At 42.7% G+C, this 13,574-nt stretch overlaps 2 protein-coding genes across 3 annotated transcripts; both read left to right on the forward strand.

The window, feature by feature from the left end:
* Positions 1 to 672: 672 nt before the first annotated feature.
* Positions 673 to 3,221, forward strand: LOC118362697 (gem-associated protein 2-like). Of its 2 annotated transcripts, none has more exons than XM_035743250.2 (10): positions 673 to 981; positions 1,082 to 1,166; positions 1,517 to 1,606; positions 1,692 to 1,751; positions 1,835 to 1,948; positions 2,058 to 2,102; positions 2,224 to 2,292; positions 2,379 to 2,489; positions 2,671 to 2,729; positions 2,817 to 3,221. In XM_035743250.2, the coding sequence occupies exons 1-10, from the start codon at positions 854 to 856 to the stop codon at positions 2,854 to 2,856; spliced, it is 801 nt and encodes a 266-aa protein (XP_035599143.1). In that variant the 5' UTR covers positions 673 to 853; the 3' UTR covers positions 2,857 to 3,221. The 2 variants fall into 2 exon arrangements, with proteins under 2 accessions (XP_035599143.1, XP_035599144.1); XM_035743251.2 differs by having other exon boundaries at positions 673 to 972.
* Positions 3,222 to 4,014: 793 nt separating this feature from the next.
* LOC118362698 (pinin-like) lies at positions 4,015 to 9,229 on the forward strand. Its single transcript, XM_035743252.2, has 9 exons — positions 4,015 to 4,182; positions 4,773 to 4,844; positions 4,933 to 5,010; positions 6,107 to 6,182; positions 6,270 to 6,364; positions 6,469 to 6,544; positions 6,743 to 6,898; positions 7,084 to 7,222; positions 7,352 to 9,229. The coding sequence occupies exons 1-9, from the start codon at positions 4,070 to 4,072 to the stop codon at positions 8,629 to 8,631; spliced, it is 2,085 nt and encodes a 694-aa protein (XP_035599145.1). The 5' UTR covers positions 4,015 to 4,069; the 3' UTR covers positions 8,632 to 9,229.
* The last annotated feature ends 4,345 nt before the right edge of the window (positions 9,230 to 13,574 follow it).

Below are 13,574 nucleotides of genomic sequence, written 5' to 3' on the forward strand. Positions count from 1 at the left end.
TTTGTAACAAGATACCAATTTAATTGTATTGTAGCGACCCGCACAGACAGCTGTGTGTTATGTGGTTGTGTTGTACTGACCAGTACCCGGTGTTCGCGGGGTCCGACATGTCAATCAACCTGCTATCTGCCAATCACGGGAATGCCTGGAATGTTCTGATGCCGGGCATCCTGGTGGTTGGCGGAGTGGCGTGGAGGGGGATTGGGCAGGGGGGTGGAGCATTGGAAGTTAAGACCAGGTTCAGCCTTTGTTCTCTCTCTCTTACGTCTGGGCTTCACAAGAGAAGGTCACGATTGGCTTGTGGGTTATCTGTCACCTATTTGGCGTGTGCTACGGCCCAAACAGTAGCCTGTGTAAAGTTGGTTTAATAAACCGTCAATTCGCAAACTCAAGCCTCTGTCTGGACAATTGTTCATTTATGATCTAGTCAGGTCATTACAGTATTAAGAGCTGATCATTAAGAAACACAAACAACCAATGATTTTATAACTATCTCCCTTCAAGTGATTTAAACTATTCGTATAGTCATTATGGCGTAGTAGATTTTGTTAGAAACAAATATGTGGAACATTCTATTTTCGACTTTGACCTGTGGAACTTAGAATGCAAAATACAGGTGCAGCATCTTCTTTAAATCTCCATGACAACGGGCGCGTTCTATATGCGTCATGATTGATTCGAAAGTCGAACAAGATGGCGACAACGTTTGTTTTGATGTGAGACTTGTGTCGTTATCCAACATAACAACCTTTATAAAGTGGTATTTTAAGAAGTACAATAGTAAGTGCAACGGTCATTGGTTAATTTAACATTGTATCAGTCTGACACTGACCATAAGGTTTGCAGCATCATCATGAAATCTGACGCGGAGGAACTAATGCCAAGGCTTCTGCCTGTGGAAACATGCGGCATTGAAACGGGGGAAGACGTCAATCTTAACGAGCCTCCAAGAAATCCCCAGGAATATTTGAGGCAGGTTCAGTAAGTCCCTCAGCTCTGTCTTTTGATATTTTTTTCACGCATATGATCAGGAAACACGCATTCACGTAAGTAAAAACAACACTGCCTTTCTCATTTTCAGATTAGAGGCGTCTCTCTGTCCAGATGTTGTGGTGGCTAAGATTGATCCAAAGAAATTGAGAAAGAAACAGACAGTGAATGTGTCGGTAAGTTTCACCACACTGACACAAATTAAATGTAGCCTACGGTCTTGATTTTTCCCAGCCAACGCAGATATTTTTTGGGCTCCCGGGGGGCACTGCGGTCTAAGGCACTGCATCTCAGTGCTAGAGCCGTCACTACATACACGCTGATTCGAATCCAGGCTGTGTCCCATAGGGAGGGACACAATTGCCCCAGCACCGTTCAGGTTTGGCCGGTGTAGGACATCATTGTAAATAAGAATTTGTTCTTATCTGACTTGCCTAATAAAATAAGTAAATAAAACATGTATAAAGGGGAGAGAGTGTGAGAGAGTCTGTCTGTATAATTTCCTCTCAAATCTTCTATTTGGTAGCTCATGGGTTGCCAAGCTGCTCCACAAGGATTTTCACCAAGTTTAAAATGGCAGCGAGAGCAAGTCACCAACTTCTCAGAAATAAGACGGGTAACCATAGATTTGACTACCCTTTAGAGTTGTTTGTTGCTTTGTTTTGAAGTGACTTATTCTGATAATGTTTTACTACTTGCAGAGTATCAGTAAGCACAGACTACACTGGAGTGGTCAAGCTTTAGATGACAATGTGTTAATGGTAAGTATGAGGATGATTTTTGTTGTTGTTGGAAAAGTGAATTGTAAAATACAGCAACCTTACAGTACGTGTTATGTATCTAGCCAAAACAGGATGCAGAGGAACAATGGAAAAAGTTCTGCCTGGGTGAAAATGTTTATCTGAACTCTCCTCCAACTGACCATGTTACTGAAGATCCAGGCCTTGATTATGTGAAGGTAACTGTATATAGACCACAGAGGAAATATTTAAGTGATGCATCTTGCAGGATTTCTGTGTAAAAATGGACATGAATCATGTTTGACATTTACCCACCTGTTTCACCAGGTTGGTTTCCCACCTTTCCTTAGCATAGTGAGCAGGTTAAATCAGGTGAATGTTTTCGCAGCATTGGCATGATACTTACTACACTAATTTCTCATCAATTGATGCTTTCTTTCATTACCTAAATGACAATACTTGTTTGACACTCTAAATTATTATTCCCTTCTAGGCCACAGTCTCTGCAGTTTTGGAGTACTTGATAAACTGGTTTGAAGAGAGAGAGTTTGTCCCACAGTTAGTGAGTTCAGTTTCTTTAATATTATCAATACAGAGTTTGTGCCTTTTTTAATGCTTTCGTGGCTAATATGTGCTCAACTTCTCTAGGGAAGATGGCAGTATGCACTGCTGGCTTGCCTTGAGAAACCTCTCCTCCCTGAAGCACATTCTCTAATAAGACAGCTGGCCAGACGGAGTTCTGAAGTGCGGACCAATCTGGTAGGGTGATATAGTGCCTTGTATTAATGTTGAGATGAAAGGTTGCAAACCAACTTCCTTATGGAGAATTAAAATGTAACTACATTAATGTTAGATGCTCAAATGTTTGCATGATAATATTTGATAATGATGAACAGAGTATATTATAGTAATTATTTTGTTTCTTTCTTTCCCATTACAGGAACACCAAGAAGATGAAAGGTTGTCTCCTCTCAACTTGATGATCTGCCTTGTTGCTAGGTAAGTTTATTTGACTTCACAAACTCATAGCCAGGAAATAGTGTCATTTGATTGCTCATGTTTAAATTTTCTTTTTTTTTTACATAGGTACTTTGATCAAAACGACTTGGCCGATAAGGAGGACTAAACGGGTTGATGAAATCCACGATCAGGCTGGAACTCATCACCCCATGAGCTGAAGCTCTATGAACCCATCACCATGCTCCAATGAGTCTTATGGAGAACATTTGACCCAATAGATTTGGCATTTAGCAAACACTCTTATCCAGAGTGACTTACAGAAGCAATTAGGGTAAAGTACCTTACTTAAGGGCACATAAGCATATTTTTAACTTAGTCTGCTCAGCATTCAAACCAGCGACTTTTGGTTACTGGTCCAATGCTCTTAACTGCTAGGCTACCTGGTGCAATTAGACAGTTTATTTGTTTCTATTACAGTTTGTGTTCAGTTTATGCTATTGCTGGAGTTAAATAAAAAGTTTGCTTTCACAATTGTTGTGGCTTGTGTAACAGTACAGCTTCCTTCCCTCGCCCCAATCTGGGCTTGAACCAGGGACCCTCTGCACACATCAACAGTCACCCTCGAAGCATCGTTACCTAGCAAGGCAAGGGGAACCACTACTTCAAGGTCTCAAAGAGAGTGATGTCACCGATTGAAACGCACCACCGCTAACTAGCTAGCCATTTCACATCGGTTACACTCACCTCCCTTTTCCACAGCAACCAGTGATTCGGGTCAACAGCATCAATGTAACAGTATAGCTTCCGTCCCTCTCCTCGCCCCAACCTGGGCTCGAACCAGGGACCCTCTGCACACATCAACCACAGTCACTAACGGGGCCCTTGCAGAGCAAGGGGAACCACTACTTCAAGGTCTCAGAGTGAGTGAAATCACCGATTAAAACGCTAATAGCTGGCACCACCGCTAACTAGCTAGCCATTTCACATCGGTTACACTTGCATCTCTACAAGCCCACCACTGCTCTGTGCCATCAAGGAAAACTGCCATAAAGACATTGCACATCCTTTTATTCTGAATTAGTGTTTTAGTGACTGTTACCATATATTTTAGGCTCCACTGTTCTGTATCTCTAGGACCAAAACAACCAAATTATTTGTCATTATCAAAATCATTCATTCATCAACAAACTAATGGACGTTGTTGACTGGAAAAAGCTTACAATTTATGGCCGTGTGCGTTTAGATTACGAAGTTGTCGATTGGGCTGTTGAGTTGTCAATCAAGATAGTGAAACGCGCTTATCACCCAGTGATGCTTTGCGACGAGCGACCAACACTTAGCTGGCGTGCCCGCGAGGAAAGGCAGTTACTGTAGCTAAGATGGCGGTGGCAGTGGGATCTTTGCAAGCCCAGCTTGAGAAAGCGAAAGAGAGTTTGAAAAATGTAGACGATAATATTCGTAAATTAACTGGTCGGGATCCTAATGAATTGAGGTATGACAAAAAGGCATTTTAAAACTTAAATTGTAATAACCCTTTCAGCATTCGTTCGTCCTCTAGCTAACTATGCTGAATAGCTAGCAACAAATGCCAATCCCACGATAAAAATGGCATCTCCCATTCTCGTGCATAACCAGCTAGCCGCTTGGTTGCGTGCCTGTGCTGACGAATGGAATCGGCCGTGTGCTACTTGGCTAGCTAGCTGCAATTACAAATACTTGTGCAATTACTATAGTTTGGTAACTATCGTTACTGTTTTTTACTTCTCTAACGTTATGTCCATATATTGTTCAACTGGTAAAGTTAGCAAGTTGGCTAGCTACTCTGTTGTTGCTCGCTAGTGTCCTTTGGCTGGCTAGTTTCGATTCAGTTTAATTTCCAGACTAGTCAGAGTAACTAACGTTACTTGAAGTAACAGTAGTTAGCTATGCCACATTGATTTATTTATCGTTTTTATTCTATACCTCCAACCCTGCCCCCTATGTAACGTTGGCTACGTTTTTCTAAAAACAATGATAGTTACAGCTAGCTCTGGTCATCTATGTTAAATGTAACGTTATGTAATTTCTCTGCTTTCCTTACAGACCCGGCCAAGTTAGACGGCCAACCATCCCAGGTGTTGGAGGAGGTAGGGGGCGAGGAATCAACTTGTTGAGGTAAAACATATTTAATATTTAGGCTTTATCTCCAACAGTATGTGTGATGTTTGTAATTCATTGAGCTTTATTTTGTATTTGTCTGCAGGCGTGGACTCTCCGACATCAGCGGTGGACCAGGAGGACCCCCAGTGAAACAGAGGGATATTGAAGGGGCCCTCCTGAGGTAAGAGTAATCTGTAGATCTAGCCCATTTCCAGATGTAGTGGAGATGAGTCCATAGTCATGGAAAGTAGGGGTGTTACAACACCCCCTGGAAAAAATCGTAATAAAAATGTATATAAAAACAATACTCAATGGGCCTTCTTGTATTAGGAATCCAGGCTGTAGGGAGTCCCATAGAGCGGTGCACAATTGACCCAGCATTGTCCGGTTTTGGCATTTATTCTTAATAAGAATTTGTTCTTATTACTGACTTGCCTAGTTAAATAAAGGTTACATTTAAAAAGTAGTTGTTAGTGTTATTATTAATAATAACTGACTGATATAGCAGTCTGCAGTGCAGGGATTTTTCTTTGACAAATGTAATGCTAGTGCGCTGGGCCTTTACTACTGCTGTATTAGTGGATCGATACAGCCATCTGCAGCGTGTGGGAAAATGTTTTTAAATTTTGTTTTATAAATTAGACAAATTTAAAACATTGCGTTGTCAGAACATGTAAATATCCTCTATAAATCACACTGGGTATGCAGGGAGGTTGGTTCAAGTTGTCTTTCAATTGCATAATCTCCTTACTCTGCCTGTCCACTCTGTCTTGAGCTTGCTCTCTCGGTTGCAACAATTGATCAACTGGTACTGGCTCGCAGTGTGTTAGAATGTTTTAGGGATTAATCCAGCAAAATAAAATTGACAGATCTCATACATGTCCTCTAAAGAGATTAAGAATTTTGAAGATGAAGTCATTTTTGCTTCCCTCATTTTCGAATGCCTGGTTGAGTAGTTAACAAAAAGATTCTAAAACCAGTGCAGATCTGCTAGTTACCATACACAGAATGGATGCACAGACAAGTGAAACTAACAGACACTGAGGATATTGACAAGGCAGATAGCCAGAGAGAGACTTATCTTGTGCAAGAACCCAACTTTCACTTAGTCGGCTGTCATTCCTTGTTGCATGATTATTGCAGTCACTATGGTGTCAATTAATTGGCGGTGGGCACTCCTAAAAAGGTATTGCCCTACACCTGGTGGCATTCAAATGGGTTTTTATTTGATGTGGCCTGTTAATCACACTTGTGTTGCTCGTGTCTTTGTTGTATAGGCTGGCCGGTGACCAGAGAGGGAGGAGAGATTCACGCCATGACAGCGACGCTGAAGATGATGACGATGTCAAAAAGGTAGACCATCATTATACACACTGTCTGACTCTTTTACCTTGATGTTTTAAAAAATCCAACTCTCCACTTGCCTTTGTCCAAACACAGCCAGTGTTGCAGTCATCAGTAGTAGCTACCTCCAAGGAGCGTACACGTCGAGACCTGATCCAGGATCAGACCATGGATGAGAGGGGAAAACAAAGGTAACATGTCATTGTACATGCTTAGGGAAATAATGGTCTTTAGTTAGTGTATCTCCAAGAAATCATGTAAACGTTATTCTTTGTTTTGTCCTTTTTCCCTATAGGAATCGACGCATGTTTGGCCTGTTGATGGGAACATTACAGAAATTCAAGCAGGAATCTAATGTGGCAACGGATAGGGTAGGAATATTGTTTACTCTTAACACTGGTGAACTAGTACTCTAATACAGTAAATGCATGAAAGTCACCTTACAGAATAAGTCTTCGAGCTAGCTTGGTGAAAATTATTCCAGCTGTTAGGATATAGTTTGGAATATTTGCTTAATGGGGAAATGGTATGTGTGAATTTATATATATTTTTGATCTATCTCTTCTCAGCAAAAGAAACGCATTGAGATTGAACAAAAATTGGAAATTCAAGCTGAACAAGAGCGCAAAAAAGTAGAGGGCGAAAGACGAGAGCTCTTTGAGGAGAGGCGTGCCAAGCAGACAGAGCTGAGACTGTTGGAACAGAAAGTGGAGCTTGCTCAGTTGGTAAAGACTTTTCTTGAAGCTTGAAAGCAATATTCAACCTCATTGGTTGTGCTGGTGCCAAAAAATAAAATCTTTTCATCTGTAATAACATTGCACAAACGTGAAATGAAACCTTTGTGTGTGTGACAGTTTTCCCCATATGTAAATGGGACGGTTGAATGCTCATTAACTTTTTTGTATTCTAGCAAGAGGAGTGGAATGTGCACAACACAAAAATTGTCAAGTACATCCGCACAAAGACCAAGCCACCCATCTTCTTTCTGCCTGGGAGGATGTGCTCAGCCACTCAGAAGCTCTTAGATGAGTCTCAGAAAAAAATGAATGGTAAGCAATTGTGCAATTAGCCAAATTATTCTGCCCTCCAACAAGTAGCCATAATACACTTCCTATCCTTGGTGTGGATTGTGGTGTCACTGAATATAAAAAATAAATAAAAAAAATCCCTGTTTTCAGTTATGTTTGAGGAGAGACGCGAGGCATTTGCTGAACATCTGAATAAGATGGAGGCTCGGCCTCGGCGCCAGTCTCAGAGGGACACCGCTCTGGGTAAGGACCTGAAGAAAGAAGATCGAGAGGAGGGTAAGCCCACGGGTCAGGTAGTCAAAGTGACAGGTAACAGGTTTGATGTGGAGATGGAGGAGGAAGATGAGGCAACAATAGAGGAGGAAGAGGGGGGTGAGGGTGTAAAACATAAGGAGGACAGAAAGAAAAAGCCAGTAGAGAAAGTCGGGGAGCAGGAGTCTAAGAAGGGGGGGACTAAAGCAGATGAGATGGAGGAGGCTGAGGAAGACAGTCAAGACACTAGAATAGTGGAGTTTAGAGATGTGGGGGAGCAGATGGAGGGTACTGCACTAGTGAGGGAGGCTGAAGGGCAGGCCAGGGATGGGGATCAGAAGATTGAGGATAGTCCAGTGGAGGTAGGTAATGAGAAAGGAGTCGAAGAGCAGCAACCGGTTAAGGCAGAAAAGGAGCCCCTTCACGGTCAGGACCTCACAGCTGTGTCAGACGGCCAGGAGAAGAGCATTGATATGCAACCAAACGAAGATGAAGAGCCACGTACAGAAGTGGCCACACCCCTGCTCTCAGAGTGCAACCCTCGTGTGGAAGTCTCTGATGTAACATCTATGGCTCCTGAGGTTCAGATCCCCCTACTGGAGACTGGAACGGATCCAGAGCCGCTCACAACCGAGCAGAGCCAAGAGGCTGATCAAGGTGCCATAAAGCAGACCATTAATGCCCAGCCTGCCCAGGCCCAGGATGATGCTGCGGCTCCCAAGGAGCTGGCGCCCCCGAGCAAGGAAGCCAGCAGGGGACGTAAGAAGTCAAAGGACAAAAAGGGAGGTGGTGGTGGTAGAAGCAGCAGTAGCTCATCTAGCAGCTCCTCCGGCTCCTCGTCCAGTGGGAGCTCTGGCTCCTCCTCTAGTGGCTCCTCCAGCAGGAGCAGCTCCTCCAGTGGCAGCTCCTCCAGCTCTTCTAGCAGGAGCCGCAGCCGAGGGAGGAAGGACAAGAAACGTAGGAGGAGGCCATCCGAGAGGGACAGGGAGAGAAAGAAGGCAGTAGTTGAGAGGAGCCACAAGTCATCCAAGGGCAGTGGTCGTGAATCCAAAGGTTCCAAAGATAAGGGCTCCAAGTCTGACAGGAAGAGGACCACCTCTGAAGGCAGCCGGTCAGGGAAGAGGTCCTCTCGCGGCGACAGGGATCGCAAGTCAGATAGGAAGGAAAAGAGGCGTTAAAGTTGAGTGAGTTCTGCTGTCATGTCATGCTTAGTTTTGTTTCTACTTTTGATAAATACATTTTCGTAACTGAAAGGTTGTGGATTTCCTTAAATGCAATTCACCAGAAGAGGGACGCTATAAACTGCCTCAGTGTATTTTCTTCGAATAATGTGGGTTTTTAATCATCACGCTTTTTCTCTAGTCACCAGTCAGTTTTGACATGGTCTTTGCTGCTCTGGTTTCTGGACTTCTTTTACCTCGATTTTTATTTTATTAGACTTTTCTATTGTCTGCTTTTACTGTAATTGATGCATCAAGTTTACATTTTCTCTCCCATAAATGTCTTTACTTGTTCAAAAGCATAGGAGCAATGAGAATAGGGTGGGTTGCATACTGGGTGTATTCTCAGAATCCAGTGTTGGTGGTAATTGTGCATTTTCAGTTGTATAATGTTGAACACTTGTAACTTACAGCTTTTTGATCCATATAAAGCCAGTCTGACCATGTACAATGTCTAGCTATGCATTGTTGAAGACACTTGTTTTGGAAAGTGATGTTAATATTTTTTTTGTCCAAATGAAACCTAAGCATATTGAATAAAAAAAAAAGAACCTGATTACTTGACTTGTCTGAAATGGTTCCATGTCAATGCTCCAAGATATTTTTGTACAGTCTGTTTCATTAAATGCCACATGCAAATTAGGATGATGAACTCCTGACTCCATGTATTTCGGAGTGTCGCTTTAGGATGTTTTTAGATGAATAACTGATGAAACATGTTTCATAGAATTCATGGATAGACCCTGACCGACCAGGACTTTATTTTTTACAGTGATATATGGGGGATGGTGTTCCAGACATTCAATCTGTAATGTCATTCATTGCCATAGTTCCAGCCTTCATACCGCTTTCTGCCAAGTGACTTGATGGAACGTAGTCCTATTTGAACATGCAGGCAAAGAGCAATGTGTTTCTCAAATGCTATTGCTAGTTATATTACTTAGATAAAGCGATTTGAATGAGTCCAGTACTAAATGGACAGTTTTAAGTTTGTAGATGACTGATCACCCTCTTCATAACTGGCATATAAATGGAAATATTAAAACAAGGTTATTGGGTAGTGTGACTGCATACAAATGTAGTTAAACTGTACGAATCACACTGGATGCAAAGGCATTAACAATGTCTCTGAAATGTAAATTCCCAGAAAGTTGAGACGTTTAGATTTTATAGATGTTTTGTGCCGTCAGTCCTTCGTTCTAGTTATACCAGAGACACAATACTTGTGAAGTCCACTTGGTGTCAGTAGTGCCTCAGTGAGTTTCTGTTGCTGACTCACTGGCTGCGTTTACACAGGTAGCCCAATTCAGATTTCTTTCCACTAATTGATCTTTGGAACAATAGGATCGGCTCATGCCAATAACTGGGCAAAAGATCAGAATTGTGATCCCTGTGTAAATGCAGCCATTGAGTACTCGTGGACAAACTGAATGCTGAACTGAATGGTTATTAAAAATAAAAAAACTAACCTTTATTTAACTAGGCAAGTCTGCTCAGAACAAATTCTTATTTACAATGACGGCCTACCTAGGCCAATTGTGCACCGCCCTATGGGACTACCAATCACGACCGTATGTGATACAGCCTGGAATCAAACCAGGAACTGTAGTGACTCTTCTTTCAGTGCCTTAGACCGCTGTGCCACACAGCCGTCCACATAATCAATTGCAATGTTGTTCGTTATCTTTTAACTGTATAGAATATTTACTTTTGATTTGGGGTCAGTGCAAGGATAAAGGTTGTTTACTAGGCCTGCTAGTGGATAGTGAGGTCCAGCTGTGTCCCCAAGATCTCCCCCTGAATCGCTGTAGCCAGGCAGATGTTTCCCCTAACCCTTTGCTCTGAGTTGTTCTTGTTGAAACCATATACTGTGTTGCCATGTATGTAATACAATATATCGAAACAAGACTCCTTAAGTCCATATTGCAAATGTACGGTCCCTTACTAGACGTCCGAAATCGTTTGTAAAATTCGCGGACGGCGTCGGGCCGAGCGGCAGGGCCGGACCTACCAGGAAGTCATCAAATGAACGTTGTCGGACATTCGGTTTCCGTTTACAAAAATAATAAGATTTATGTCATTTTTCCCATGTCCCGGAAATTCCCACAAGAGGGCATAAGCAATCATATGGCTATTGCTACAAAACATCACGATTCACGACGGGGCCTTATCTCGAAAACTGAAAATATTTAGAAGCCGAAACTCGGTGAGCGTAGGGGCGGCATAATGGGCAGTTGGCCCCGAACAAGATGGCGTCTAGGCCTCAACGGTTTTTGAGTTATGGCCATTTATCTGGGATTAAAGGTCCAAAATGAAAATAGAGAAATTATTTTTCCACTTCACGTCAAAGTCAAGGAGCCTCCGGTGTCAATAAAAAAAAGAACCAGCCATTTATCTATCGTCATTTAAGAGAAATCGTACAACGACACCTTGGTGATGTTCACGGATAGGTGTTTTTTTTTTTTCAACGGTTACAGATCCAGTTGCAGGTTGTTCTTACGAATCTTTTTAAAGTGTGCTGCGGAGCTCTGCGAGATTTCTGTGATTTTCTATGATTTTCTGAAATAACACACACTCACTAAACCCTCCGTAAATAACTCAGTTCTTAACGTAAAGACTTAAAACTCGGGATTCTGTAAAGGCATACCCCAATCATGATATGAGTTTATTTATAGCTTCCTGTGCCAACCGGAAGTGCCTTTAATGGTGTCACAGTGGCAGTTTCCATGGGTTAAAAAGGTCAGATCTTTTCAAAACTTCATATGTGTGACTAGGTAACCCTCATGAACTGTAAATCAGTCATTTCTCCCAGCAGATGTCAAAGAAAAGCTCTCACACGCACACACAGCAAGGATGGAGTGAAAAAGTGTGGTTCTTAAAGACACAGAGAGCAGGCAATGGCATAAACATAATGTCTAGGCCGTGCCGAGTTCAACGAGATATCCCGCTTGACCGTAGCTCGCTCGGTCTGAGCGCAGCGACCATTAGAAAAGTAGGCCCAAAATGAAGCCTGCCCCACAACGTCATTTGCTTTTGGGTGACAGTGAGAGAACAATTAGGTTAGGGTGAGAAGCACAATTCGACCTCAGGTATGTTCCTAAGGTCCTTCCGATCCGTGCAAGCCTAACGTTGACAGTGTGGCATTAACCCTTAATAGTTAAAAGATGGTGTTTACTTCAAAAGTTTGCATTGATTTCTCTCCCCATAGGAATACATTGCCTTTACCCCTAAATTCAACCTGAAGTCTATATGGGTTATGAATGCCGTATGAACCTGTCTTTGGTAACAGTCCATCAGGCCAGTATGAGGTCTACCTGTGTTGATTCTAAGCTTCCTGGACCAACCGGAAGTGGTTAAAATCACCCTAAAAGTGTTTTTCCATTACCTGCCTGCAGTTTGATAGACATAGTGCATTCAACCCTGTGTAAATCAGTCAATTCTTAACGTAAGGACTTAAAACTCAGGATTCTGTAAAAGCATAGCCCAGTGAGGATATGTGTTGACTTATAGCTTCCTGTGACAACCGGAAGTGCCTTAATTGGTGTCTCAGGGGCTGTTTCGAGGGGTTAAAAAAGTCAGATCTGTCCAAAACTTCATATGTGTGATTAGGCAACCCCCATGAACTGTAAATCAGTCATTTTTCCCATAAAATTTCAAAGGAAAACTAAATCACACAGACACACAACTTGGAAGGAGGGACGTATTGGGGTTTGTAGAGACAGACAGTGCCTCCAATAGTTAGCTTTGTTCGAGCTAAAAGAACCGTCAGACCTAGAGTTCCGAAACTTTAGAAACCTGTTCTAGACCTCGGGTCGATAGTGCGTGGTGAGTTAGGTGGCTCTAGAAGGTTCTCGGACCGAGAAATAGCCTCGTACATTTGCAATGATTTCAATTCATTTTGACCATTACGAAAATGGCGACATTTAGAGAAGTCTCAGAGACACAAGACTAGGTGCATTGGAACCGGCTCGGCCCATAGAGACGGACCCCAACGTTTCGGTCCGATAGCTCATTCAAGGACCCCATAGCAAGGCATGGAAAAAAGTGGATTTTCAGCACCAATTAGGGTTTTACTCGGGCACCGAAGGACCTATCGAGCCGAAACTCGGGATTCGGGGTCGCCTCACATAGGCCTTCACATAATGTCTGACCTGGACCCGCAGCTAGAACGTAACTATGTGTTTTACGTTTTTATTATGTTTTAAACTAATGGCGCTGTGAATTATGGGCCTGCTCTGACATATGTGATAGTTGGCTTCTAAATGAGTTGGAAAAAGTGGGTTTGGTGTCAATTGGTATCAGTTTGGTGTCAGAATGACATCTAATTGACTGGTGGACACTGACTTGCTAGTTGACTTTTGTACATTAGCAATATGTTTAAACGGAGAGGGACCATCACCAAAATGGCATTCTGAAATCAACACAAAAAATGGCATCACCATAGTCTCCAGGCTGTGCAGAGTTCAACGAGACGCCCCGCTTGACCGTAGCTCGCTCTGAGTGCAGCGACCTTGAAAAAAAAAGAAGGCGCAAAGGAAGGCTGGCCCTCAATGTCATTTGCTTTTGGGTGACAGTGAGAGAACCGTTAGGGTGAGAAGCACAATTCGACCTCAGGTACGTTCCTAAGGTCCTTCCGATCCGTGCAAGCCTAACCTTGACCGTGTGGCATTAACCCTTAATAGTTAAAAGAAGGTGTTTACTTCAAAGAGTTTGCATTGACTTCTCTCCCCATAGGAATACATTGCCTTTACCCCTAAATTCAACCTGAAGTCTATATGGGTTATGAATGCCGTATGAACCTGTCTTTGGTAACAGTCCATCAGGCCAGTATAAGGTCTACCTGTGTTGATTCTAGGCTTCCTGGACCAACCGGAAGTGGTTAAAATCACCCTAAAAGTGTT

The sequence above is a fragment of the Oncorhynchus keta genome, chromosome 29 (genome assembly GCF_023373465.1).
Source record: "Oncorhynchus keta strain PuntledgeMale-10-30-2019 chromosome 29, Oket_V2, whole genome shotgun sequence".
NCBI classification, from domain to species: Eukaryota; Metazoa; Chordata; class Actinopteri; order Salmoniformes; family Salmonidae; genus Oncorhynchus; species Oncorhynchus keta.

Bases quoted from the DNA above. Each gene is read 5' to 3' on its own strand.
- LOC118362697 (XM_035743250.2), top strand. From the start codon at position 854: ATGAAATCTGACGCGGAGGAACTAATGCCAAGGCTTCTGCCTGTGGAA. The intron at 1,752-1,834 runs GTAAGTATGAGG...TTATGTATCTAG, and splicing joins TAGATGACAATGTGTTAATG to CCAAAACAGGATGCAGAGGA. The intron at 2,293-2,378 runs GTGAGTTCAGTT...CAACTTCTCTAG, and splicing joins GAGAGTTTGTCCCACAGTTA to GGAAGATGGCAGTATGCACT.
- LOC118362698 (XM_035743252.2), top strand. From the start codon at position 4,070: ATGGCGGTGGCAGTGGGATCTTTGCAAGCCCAGCTTGAGAAAGCGAAA. The intron at 4,845-4,932 runs GTAAAACATATT...ATTTGTCTGCAG, and splicing joins CGAGGAATCAACTTGTTGAG to GCGTGGACTCTCCGACATCA. The intron at 6,183-6,269 runs GTAGACCATCAT...GTCCAAACACAG, and splicing joins ATGATGACGATGTCAAAAAG to CCAGTGTTGCAGTCATCAGT.